General features: G+C 37.2%; 1 protein-coding gene across 1 annotated transcript in view; it reads right to left on the bottom strand.

Annotated features, from left to right (window-relative positions):
• The window catches only part of LOC145463945 (mediator of RNA polymerase II transcription subunit 23-like), a 40,370-nt gene that overhangs the window by 13,358 nt on the left and 14,659 nt on the right, over positions 1-12,353 (bottom strand). Inside the window, exons 12-23 of the mRNA XM_081447735.1 lie at positions 9,457-9,657; positions 8,316-8,402; positions 8,089-8,145; positions 7,556-7,639; positions 7,308-7,369; positions 7,092-7,174; positions 6,162-6,336; positions 4,641-4,783; positions 3,350-3,524; positions 2,252-2,342; positions 1,504-1,576; positions 877-943 (exon numbers count right to left, since the gene is read on the bottom strand). Coding sequence (XP_081303861.1) covers positions 877-943; positions 1,504-1,576; positions 2,252-2,342; positions 3,350-3,524; positions 4,641-4,783; positions 6,162-6,336; positions 7,092-7,174; positions 7,308-7,369; positions 7,556-7,639; positions 8,089-8,145; positions 8,316-8,402; positions 9,457-9,657 — 1,298 coding nt within the window. The remainder of the gene's footprint in view (positions 1-876; positions 944-1,503; positions 1,577-2,251; positions 2,343-3,349; positions 3,525-4,640; positions 4,784-6,161; positions 6,337-7,091; positions 7,175-7,307; positions 7,370-7,555; positions 7,640-8,088; positions 8,146-8,315; positions 8,403-9,456; positions 9,658-12,353) is intronic.

The following is a 12,353-nucleotide window of genomic DNA, read 5'->3' as shown; positions in this document are numbered from 1 at the left end:
AGCATCGTCAAAAACAATTTCCGACTGAACAATGCTTTTCTAAATGGAGATGCTGTTAAGAACACAAAAAGAACAAAAAGCCCTTGTTGGTAAGTAAAGTAAAGTAAAGTAAAGTAAAGTAAAGTAAAGTAAAGTAAAGTAAAGTAAAGTAAAGTAAAGTAAAGTAAAGTAAAGTAAAGTAAAGTAAAGTAAAGTAAAGTAAAGTAAAGTAAAGTAAAGTAAAGTAAAGTAAAGTAAAGTAAAGTAAAGTAAAGTAAAGTAAAGTAAAGTAAAGTAAAGTAAAGTAAAGTAAAGTAAAGTAAAGTAAAGTAAAATCCTTTATTTAAAACACGATTATCGTTTAAGCACTACATGCTTGAGGGGTCGTGTAGCCAATTAATTATGTATTAGCAGAAGCATATCACATATGCTTCTGGTATTAGTTGGTAGACTGACCAACTGGCTAAATAGATTAACACGAAAGCAGATCAGGGAATTCATAGAAGCTGGAAAGAAGAGATTTACATGAATTAATTTGGAGTGCTGGAAATCAACCCAAGTATTTCCTTCCGGTCGAATTGGAAGGCACGACCTCAGGGTTAGATGACCGTTTCTCTGGCAGCTGGGCAGCAAGACCAGACGGGAAAAGATCATGGCACCGATATTAGAATCTGGTAATAGAATCTGGAGAGTAGACAACTGACTCTGAAGTAATTAGATTACCACTCTGAAATCTGGCTTACTATAGTTACAATTTGCTTTGCGAAAAGAAATAATCGCTCTGAAATGATTCCCACTTTTCAAAAAGCAGATACGTAGTTCTCACTTGGGTGTATGTTTTCAAATGTATTTTGATCAATAAAACTTAGCCTGGTAGGATGGTCACTATTTACATACCTGTGTGGAGTATTGGTGATCAGAGTTCTCAGAATTCCTTCATACCAGTTTACACTCGATTCTGCAGCTATGAACAAATAAACACTTTTGTGATATTACCAAAAAAAAAAAGCAGCCCGGAATCTAGATTAAGATGGTACAAAGATATTGTTGTATTCCGTAACAAACACGTCAACAACACAATCTTGTTTGAAACTGTTACAATCCAGCACGCAGTTAAAATTGCTGATATAGTCTCTTCCAAAGTGGTGTGACAGGTCTGCCTGCACCTTTACTGGAAAACATTAACTGTCTTTATAGCATAGCTAGCAAAACTTAGTATATGCAAGCATGCTTCATAATCCAATTATGCACGCTTATAGCCTGAGAAGGTTAACTTTGGTTGGCTAGAGAAATTTATTTCCATTGGCAATGCTATAAAATAAGTGAGTCATAATTTAACTGTGCATCATCGGGTTACAGTGCACTTGGGTAGGTTGGAGAGCACTCAAGAAGCTATGGTTGCGGCTGCGCTTCGAGCAACTCTTACGCTTCTTCCTTGCTCTCCAAACTTCCCGCCGGCGTGCGTCATAGCTCAATGATGCATGCTAAAGCATGAATAGAATGTTAATCGATGAGCTTACTTACAAGTTATATGCATAGCCCGTGCTATGGTCAATACAAGGGCTCGATTGAGTTCCTCAGATTCAGCAGACAAAAGCTGGGAAAGCAAATTAATTCACAACAATGTTAATAGTTATTAGCATATCATTGCACTGCCAAAGAGATAATATCTTATCCTAACAATACGACCACAAAATGAGGTTCTTGGTGCATTTTTTCTCTTGCAAGTATGTGCCTGAAACTTTACCACTCCCTTTAACAGAAAGTGCTAAGTCATCGCCCAAACCTTCACACAAAACGTTGCAAATACTCATTTGTAAATAGACTTACTTCTTGTAAAGACTCAATTTCAATGGCAATCAATTTGGTGATTTTCATTTAGGTTTTTAATTCCGTCATTTATGTTTAGGTTTTCTTTTGATATATTAAAAACATCTAAAGAAATCTGAAATAGAAGTTATTTTCTTTACTAATTCAAGGTTTGTGCAACTTTGACTACAAACACGGTAAAACACAGCTATGATATACAGTGTAGTCTTCGTAGATGTCCCTCATGGAAGGATGAACAGACCTACCTTGACGTCAACTTTGGAAGATTCACATTAGAGTAAATATATCATATATAGAATCTTCTTTCCCGTCTGCGTCTTGAGTTGATTAACTGAGAGACAAATATGTAACCCCCACAAGAAGACTGTCACTTCATGAAAGAAAATACTTCAATGTGATCCCAATTCAAGGATCCTCTTAGAGTTTGGTTATTGTTATTCACCTGTTTTGGTTCAGCATTAAAGCGAGACAGTTGTGGCTGTACTTCAGAGCTTCCTAATCCTGTGATAAGCCTGAGGGCTGTGCTCTCAACACTGTTGGATGTACAAGAATCACCATCATCAGAAACAGTAAAAAAACCCCTGTGTAAGAACCTAGTGGTTTAAGAACCTGCTGGCAGAAATTTACCATTCTAAAACCCAAAGATGTAAGAACCTGTTTAGCCAAGCAAGATCAAGAAGTTTCTTGTATGTAGGTTACAATTAAATTAACTTAATTAAATTGTTTAATTAATTAAACAACTAAATTACCAACTCTTGTTTTAGAGGTAACACTTCCTATACATTGTGTAATCAGTTGTGTTAGTCTTCTCATAATACAGTTGTGAATAAAACTATATATTTAAGGACCAAAGTTTATTTTTCTGGTAATCGACAACTATATCTCGAGTTCCTTCATAGAAATTAAGAACCTAATAACATCCTATTTAGCCTAAATTGTCAATAAGTACCCCAAAATACAAGAAACTATTTTGCCAGACTTCAAAAAATGCAGGTTCTTAAACACGGGTTGTTACTGTTTCATGCGTCTTGCCATAGTTAATAGAGGGGAATAGTTATGAAGCCCGGCAAACTTCACAGGAGCAAACAAAGATGACAAGATTTACGTTGGAATGTCCACGACCGTGCACAATCTTTTTTTGAACGCTCATACAGTGTGCATGAATTAGGTTACCGAAACGTTTCTATTGGTTAGTTCCTCAGCCGGAAGTAAATGTCTCCTGTGTTTTGTGAATTGGTAACCACCACGACCCAATCTTCATTACATCCTCAGTTTTCTTCATTTACTTCAGTTACCTCTAATTCCCCGTTCTTTTCTTCTTTTTCATACATATAATTCTGACAAATCTCCCGAAAAATGTATAAAAGTCCACAAGTCCTTCAGCTGTTAAATTATGACGGCATTTTAAGACTGCCTGAAACCTTCACGAGCTAACAAGAGAATAACGCCAAATCATATCAACAATGTAACATTTAACAATACCCCCCACCCCCGCCTTAACTGTTCCCTGAGAATTAGTCAAAAATCAAGAGTAAATTACCACAAATGAAGCTGATTCTGGTTTGTATGTGGCACGGCAGCAAGCGAGTGTAAATGAGAGAGCAGGGTCACTCTGTAGTGAGGTTGAATGTGATGCAGACGGTAACTGAACATCTCTAGCAAAGTGTGGAGAATTCCCCAAGCATGACTCTTGAACACATTGGGAAGCAAGGAACCTGCAGATAGTACAAACAAACAATCTGATCACTTCATCTCATTCTTTTACATGATCTCAGTTTAAAGGAATTTTGACCACAATGAAAGAATAAAAGACTACACCGTGTCCCTTGCACACGGCTAAGTGGGTCATAATGCGTTGCAGAATACGCTATCAGTAAGTTTTAACTCTGTTTTCTGCAGCAGTGGAGGGGAGGTGTACTTATGTAGATAAGTGACGGGAAGGTGCGCATCAAGCCACTAAGTTAGAATACCAAAACTGTCCTATTAGGTTAAAACCAGACCCAAGAAAGACAATGACTCAGAACAGAACCCCACATGCAAAACTCCTTTTTTCCTCAGTACTGTAACAAAGGAAGCCTCCATGTTATTTGCATTTAAATCACATTTGCGAATGAAAGTGTCCCATTAACTTGACATACATAATGAGAACTTTGGGTTGCAAAATTAGTTATCCCCCTCTCCAAGTCTCTCTGACTTCTCAAAGTTTCTATTCCTATAAAAGTCCTCAGATCACAAATGTAATCTAGCATGTATGAAAGCCAATTCTGGGACATGTTGTAGTTTCAGCCTGAAGTTGCCTCGCATCCATGTTGGATTACATTGTAATGCAAATGAGAAAACCTAACCGTGAAAAGAGCTATTGCTTGACATAAAAAATAAATGAGATCTTTGCATTGCAAAGTTCTCAGATCGCAAATTTCAAGTCCTATTAAAAGGGTTTCAAACCTCCACGTCACCATTATCCCTAAGTACAATTTCTGCAGCATGAAGTCACCAGGACTATTGTTATTTCCCTTACATTGATTGCTAGTTGTCTGTCACTAGCAACCTCTTAGCATTGTTCCAACAAATTGCGCTCGAGTAATTTTACACCTGTTCCAACACTGAAACTATGACCAGGACCTGACAAATCCCAGACATTGGACTTCTTAATCCAGAGCTCATACACCGCTGTGTCTTTAGTTTTATATAATTTGAGTTTAAATGCGCATTTGAACATGTCCACATGGAATCACTATCACTATCACTATCACTATCATTATCATTATTGTCACCAAAAGGGAGAATTTCTAAATTAATTGGAAAGTAACAATGTTTATGATCAGTCTTACTAATGAATCCTTTGATTCCCAGTGACTCAATTTCCATATAGACAAGCAGGCGACTGTAAGTTTCCACCAATGCTGGGGCCAGAGCAAAAGATGATGGTGTGTTGCCTAACTTGATGATACGATTAACAATGCTGTGAATGAAACTGAACAGAAAACACTGACTTAAGACAGTGGCGTACCAAATCATTTACAGAACGGACAAGTTTCAGATATAAGAATTGAGGATGCACCATAACCAAGAGAGGGTGGCCTGGAGTGGACTATTCCCAGTGCCCCATGATAAATCTATCATTAGCTTTGTAACAAGTGGTGTTTGTTACAATTATCACGTCTTCCTGAAGTTTTGGTGCATTGTTGTTCAGTGACCTCACAATAAAATAAATGGATGCCTGGGAATAAAGTGCTGCGCAACAACATTCAAAAATCAGGTATCTTTCTCAAAATAGCAAGGTGCATGCCTGCTATCTACATTCTCTTAGATTATTCTGTCCGATGAAAACACGTAGAAATCGCACAAGTTGAATAGCGCTAGACAAATAACCATCTACAGGGACAAAAATAATTCAGTAAATTGTAGATTCTAGATTTGGCAATGATACATTGGCTATTTAAGGTGATTCCCTAGTAAAAGAGCCCGCCATAGATTTCTGATGCAAATTGTTATGCTGTTGTTACAGGACAAGGAGATATTAAAAACGTAGTAAAAAGAGGGGGTCACCATGCTTGTTTTCACACCACAATGCTGCCAAATATGGTTATTAAGGTGACTTTTGGTAATATCCATGAGCAACAAATAAGCTCGATTATATTTCAATGCAGCGTGTTATATCACAAAGAGTTTGAATTTCTTTGATTGTTTATTCATCTACGTCCCACAAAAAATGTCTTCAAATACACTTCATTTTTTTTATCCTTTAAAGGAAACATAATTTGGACATGCGTTGTTGGGCCCGTTATGTCTCCCTCTGTAGTATTTATTTCATTTGCCAAAAAAGTAGCCATAGATTTCTGCTAATTTTTTTTCTTAATTATTGAGGATATTGTTCTCATTGAAATTATGAAACAAAAAGAGGGGGTCACCGTGCTCGTTTAAAAAGAGAAAAGGAGCATTTATTTTGCTATCGAGCTTAGTTTGACGGAAATCTCTTTTGTACGCACACATGCTCATGTGCGTGCTCTAATGACCCGAAAATCGTGGGCAGTAGGGATGCGCAATGCAATACTAAGGAATCACCTTCATCGTATCTATAACAAAATTGGTGATTGGTTTTCCAGGGGCACTTATTTGTCCCTTTGGCGTGCAATCACATGGCTGTCCAATAACAGCTATCCAATTACAACTTTTGTAACTAGATCCCTGCAATTGGCTGGCAAGCAATAGATCTAACCCAGGCTCTGAGATGCAGAGTCTGATTTGATTAACATTAGATTAACATGCCACCCAAAGACACCATCAAATTTATAGGGCTAAAATCTTTAACAAGACCTTTAATCATCCATGTAATACTTGAAGAGCTATACCTCATTTTTGCATGCACAGTGAGTGAATCTAACAGGCTCATTGGACATGGAACTGTAGGCCCTGCAGCAAGTGTATTTGATGGGCCAGGTAACTGTGTTGTTGCTTTGTTGTTTCCATAACACATTTCAACCAGCACAGCCATTGGTACAGTGAAACAATCTGGGTTGGTGCTGTCTGTTGAAAGAATAGTTGTACCTTGAGAGCTTGTTCTAGTGTCCACAGGAATGAAAAGATGGTGGCTGTATATTTTACCACAATACCATGCGAGCTTTGCAAAGCCCATAAAGTACAAGGACAGCCATATAAATTTTTAAAATATTTGTCCCTGTGCTAACGACATTGTGTAGGCTAGGTTTGAAGATTTTAGAATTCTTCTGTACACTTTTGTGAGCATTGTTAAAGAATTATAGGTAAATGTACCAATTGCCCCCTTTTTTCCTACAGAGGATTGTGTAGATAGTGGGCCAACACATGTGTAGTCTAAAACAAATCTTAGTAAAGTGGGTGGCTGTTCTTATGTCAGTATTTACTTTGAAGAACACTAGTACTCCAACTGAGTTCAAACTAGTTATCCACTCTCCATTAAGAAAAATGCAAAATGAAGCTTTTGATGATTGGTTGGGTGAACATTTGATTGACCATTTGCTCCATTTCCTTACTTAGTGAGCATACATAAGAGCTCTGCATCCCATTTCAGCCCAATTCACGTAAGAATCTTATGACTGTTAGCATCCGCAACATGTTGTCTCCCCTCTCGCTTGCTTCTCCTCGCTATCATGCTTCTTGTTTCCCATCCCTCCCTTCCCTATCCTTTTACACTTTCAACTCACTCGAGCACAGTCGCATTTCTCCATCTCTTATTCAGTGAGCATGAAAGGGACTGTCATGAAATGTATGCTATTTGATAACATTATGTTTGATATACTTACAGGCATTACAGAGAAGAGGAATCTTGTAATTTGTCAAGGAGAATGAGTTAGCTGCAGCTGTTCTAGAAGACATTTGTATAAACCTGAAAAGAAAAATAGAATAGTGTAACACCTAAAAGGAGCCATAGAATACCAATACCATCACGATTGTATTTCATTGATTCTGCTCTCAGTAATAGATATCTCATTAAAAGCATTTAAAAAATATGAACTTACTCAATTTGATCCTTAAGTGTGTGAGGAACAGCAGGTCTCCAAGTCACATCCTCAGACTGGGCCTTAGAAATATGAATAAAAGATTGATTGATTGGCTTTTCATTCTAATGAGATCAAAATTATTGCAGATTTCATAAATGAATAGCTTGCTAAAGTCATTTAGTTAATTTGGGAAAGTCAGTATAAAGAATAACGAGAGGAATTTTAAGAATATAGTCAAAGATTTAAATCTGAAAGTGGAGTTTTACCTTCTTTGCTAAATGAACCCAAATGCAGGCCATAGCTAATGAGTGAACTGAATCAGCCACAGTTATGTCTGGGAGTGGCAATGGCTGGAACAGAACAAAAGAAAAAGGTTAATAAGTCTCAGACTGTGACATACCAAAATATGTTAAATAAACAGGTGCAAAACAGTGTACACAGAGTAAGGTGCAAGCAGACCTGATTTTTATCAAATACATCTCCAATACTGTAGCTAATCAAGTGTGGTCTAGGTATTAATTTGCGACCCAACTGATGAATCCTTGCCTGTACAGTGTACGTACCAAAACCGAAACAGGGTCACCACTATTCAAGAATACTGTTAAATATTTTGAGTTGCTTCATGTTGATTGTGCTAAGTAAAGTTGTGATAACAGCAGTAAAGACTAAAATAATTCACCTCTCCTAAGATGAACAGAATTAGTTCCCACAATCATCTCTCATTTTCATCTTGAATTAGTTATAAATAATACAGCTGCTATAAGTAAGCAACTGAGACTTGTGTCAAATCTACACAAACCTGTTTCTCAGGGTAAAGTAAATCAAACAACTTCATTACAGGTCGGAAATCGCTCAACTACAAAATAAAAATGTGATATAAAAGATTAACACTTATCAATACCTCCTTGCTACAAATTTGATTAGCAAAAATAAATAAAGAACTAATTTTTGTAGCAAACTACTCTGTAACAAAGTTTAAAATGACAAGAGCATTGTCAATAATATTGATTACTATTGTCTACTTACAGGATTTTTCTGGACACTTCCAGAAATGAACTGCAGTAGAACCCACATGAGATGATCCCTCCCCTTTTTAAGGTTTCTTCCACTTAGCTGCAAATCAAAGAGAAAAGGAAACTACTCATTTAAGAAGAAATGTATGCAAAATGAAACTTACATGTATGACTCAAAAAGAATTAGACTTGAAAGAATTAGACTTGAGGATTGGGGGCAGGGAGGGGGATGACAGTTTGGTCAATTTAAAGCAATACTTAAGATTGAACAAAATCTTCAGTTCGCAGCAGAAGTTGAAAAAAGTATTAGACTTATTTCTTTTGCAAATAGTTATTCTAATGGTAGAGAAGAGTCTGATGAGGTTTAAATATTTCAGAAAAGTAACAAAATTGCTTTCCACGTCTGGGTATTCCAAATGGTGTCATTTTGCTCTATTGTCTGATCTCATCACTCAATTTATTGAGCCAAGAATTGGGCAAGGATTGAAGTACTGTCTTTGGTTCCAGAGATCACAGTTTCAAATAACACTAAGGCTTAGATTTTCTGTTTGACCTGTCTGGTGCATATATGTGTACATCATTTCTGGAGTTAATGCTCAATGCAAAGTTTTTCACTCATTAGCACTTATCGACTACATCACGTCAGCCCGCTGATGGACATGAAGTATTGGCTAAAAAAGTTTACGTTTCTTCAACTTTTGCTGAGCATAGCTGATAAGTATTACAGCTAACTGCACCTTTCAATAACATGAACTACACTCAAACAAGGGTAAAATTGTGTTTTTCACTGTCATCAACAATCTTAGAGGACCTTGCAGGAAACAGAAGTTCACTTTTAAGAGATTCAAAAGGCAGGGGTTTCATTAATGTTTTCAGCAAGAGGGCAACTGGTTTTCACAGGTGGGCAAAACTTTTAGACCTGAACTTCTTTGTAGGAAAAACTTTCCACTAGATGGTCAAACCTGCCAAGCAAAATTGTCCTCACGGCCAGTCAATGTACCCAGTGCCCGGCCCTCAATGAAACCCCTGTTCAAAAGTCATGTTCGAGGGTTGCAATCCTTAGGTTCTGAACTTCAGAATTCACAACTTATTGAAAGGTGCAGTAAGTGTGGTTTCTGTCTTGGAAACTGATATGGCATGGGTGAGCTGTGTACCTTAGTGTAGAGAGACAAGACCATGTGTGGAAAGCTGGCAAACTGGAAAAGCACAAAGAAAATAAGGTGGCTAGACAAATGATGCCATAGCAACTGACATCCTGTTTCACTCATGCTGGCTTCATTCTCCTCTGATCTTTCCATGGCAACAACTATCAGGTCAACTAACAGCTCTTCTAAAGCTGGACATCTTTGCTTTTGCTGAAAAAGGAATATCCAGTATTAAATAATAGAGTAAGAAATAAGTCCCTGATAATAAGTATCTATGATGTGACTCCATGCTATTACATTGAATAATTATTAGCAAGCTTTCCTTAGAAATGCAGCCAAGTAAAAAGTGCAATTTCATATAATAATTAACAACTGACTTATATTGCGCCTTTTAACATGCAATTATCAAAGGAACATCACATCCTAAATTCCAAAACTTATATCAAATTTCAAAAGCTAGTTTAAAAATGTACGTTTTGATTAAGGATTTAAACTATTGAACTGTGTTTGATTTCCTAAACATATTTGGAGATTTGCACTAGTTAGCTCTTACCAACATACTTTACTGGAAACAGGGTGGGGAAGGGGGTATTCCCTTATAATTATGGGCTACACAAGGGATGTGCCGCTAGAAAGGGTATGTTTTTCAAACATTTCAGTCCGGAACAGTGTATAAAAAAAATTTCACTGATCTAGAACAGGGTATTGTTTTCCTGAAAATCAACATGCTTCTCTCTCAGACCTCTGAAACCTACAGTCTTTTGTATGGTGGTAGTTACATGCATGACAGATCTTCATTCAAGCAGATGAATCTGACATGTGCTATTTGATGTAGATTTTGCCTGTCATCTATGTTCAATAACAACTATATTTCTTATGGAAATGGTCTGGAATAGGATTATTTACTCTATTTCAGCTGGAACAGGGTATCTTTCTTCAGCATTTAGTCTGGAACAGGGTCCTTGGTCTTGTTCAAGGCAAGGGTTTTTGTGGTCCAGCAACCAACCCTTACCCGATGTTTTGGTGAGTACCCTCCTTCCGTGCAATGTGAAAAACAAAGCACTAAAATGGTCATGATATCCACAGTATGTAGTGGGCAAGAGAACTACCGTAATTTCCGGCAGTTTACCCGCACGGCAGATTACCCGCACCAGTCGTTTTTTGCCAAAATGAGAAAAAAGATTCAGCAGATTACCCGCACTGGCAGATAACCCGCACCAAAAAACAAAAGAAAGTTATGCTAAATAGTTCAAGAACTCACAAATTTGAAGTGATCGAGCGAGACTAAGCCTTTCATGTTTGTGTCCATTTGGAATAAGATAAAAGTTTCTGTTACTTGGCCACCAATCGTTTTTGAAAGTGTTCCGAACATCTTCATCGATGTGCGCGCTGAAACTGTCGAAGATCAGAAGCGATGTTCTGTCGAAGAAAGACACAGGTCTTGGTCGCCAAACTTTCTCGCCCCAAACAGCCATTCCGTCGCGATCCATCCATCCTTTGCCGTGGCAGTGGACAACCACACCATCTAGGAGCTTTTCTTTTGGCATTGTTTTGCGTTTAAAGATGACCATTGGTTTGAACTTTTTCCCTGACTCCGAGCACACAAGTACAACAGTGAAGCCAGTTTTCTTGTGACCGGTGGTCGAAACAGGAACGCTTTCAGCGCCGGTTGAATCAACAGTTCTGGAATGAGGAGCATCAAATGACATCGGAACTTCATCCATGTTGAAAACACGATCTGCTTGGATGCCAAGCTCCTCTTTTCTTTGCGAAACAAACTCGCGAAAGTTCACAACTTTCTCCTCCCAGTCATCTGGCAGCTTCTGGCCAACAGTGGTTCTTGCACGCACGGATAGGCAATTTCGTGGGCGTTTCAAACCAGGCATTTTTAAATTGAACTCGTATTAAACTCGTAACTGACTTGTGGATGCACTTATCGTAAATGATTGATGTTTGTAAAACTTATTGAGTCAGTTAGCCTTTTATAACGATTTTGCATCGAAGAAAACTTTATTCATTGTTTTTGTTAACAAAGCAATTTCCAGCGTGCAATTAGTAAATTTTCACACCCATTGTTTTCGATTTTCATTGAGAGTTGAACTGACTTGTAAAATTCGGCTCGCAATTTTCTCAAAAAAACAATATCTCGGGATCTACTTGGTCTTAGAAATCGCTTGAAACAGGAAAATACTTTTTAAATCAAGGCAGTACTAACTGTAAATTTTCCACTGATGTGTCGAGTATTTTTGTATTATTTCTTCACTTGTCAGTGTTTTGTTTACACTCGTGCCGACAATTATATTTTTTATCACGTTCCACTAATTATGCGGCACCATGAATTCAACAGATCACCAAGATATTTATGGTATCTCAGGTTCTACTGGGTCTAAGAAATTGCTTGAAACGGGAAAATACTCTATAACTCAAGGCAGCGCTAGCTAGGAATATTTGGCTGATGCGTCAAGTATTCTTGCATTTTTTTTATCACAGTCAATGCTATTTTTTCGGCATCATGTTTCAGTTAAGCTTTGTGTTTTCCACAATAAAAGACATGTTAAAAGGTTTAAGTGAGAATTTTTCTAAGCAAAAAAAAACTAGCTGTGAAATTGACAAGGTAAGAAAACTATCAAAGCACAAACGCGTAGCGAAAAATTTGTTTGTATGGAATTTTTTTTGTATGATTTCATCCAACTTGCATCAGCTATAATCAATCAATGTTTAAAAGAATTTTATAGCAAATAAAGCACGATACAAGAGTTGATAGGACGTGTTTCTCGTTTAAACAAATGAGGCATTACACAGGTTTGTGGCAAGCATATATTTAATGACTCTTATCTTTGTTTTATCTTCTGTCAGTACTATAATAATTACTGTTAAATACTTACAGGAAGATTAAAAAATTATCA

The sequence above is a fragment of the Orbicella franksi genome, chromosome 12 (genome assembly GCF_964199315.1).
Source record: "Orbicella franksi chromosome 12, jaOrbFran1.1, whole genome shotgun sequence".
In the NCBI taxonomy this organism is placed as follows: domain Eukaryota; kingdom Metazoa; phylum Cnidaria; class Anthozoa; order Scleractinia; family Merulinidae; genus Orbicella; species Orbicella franksi.
The sequence above is the reverse complement of the archived record's forward strand: the minus strand, read 5'-3'. Positions and strand labels throughout refer to the sequence as shown.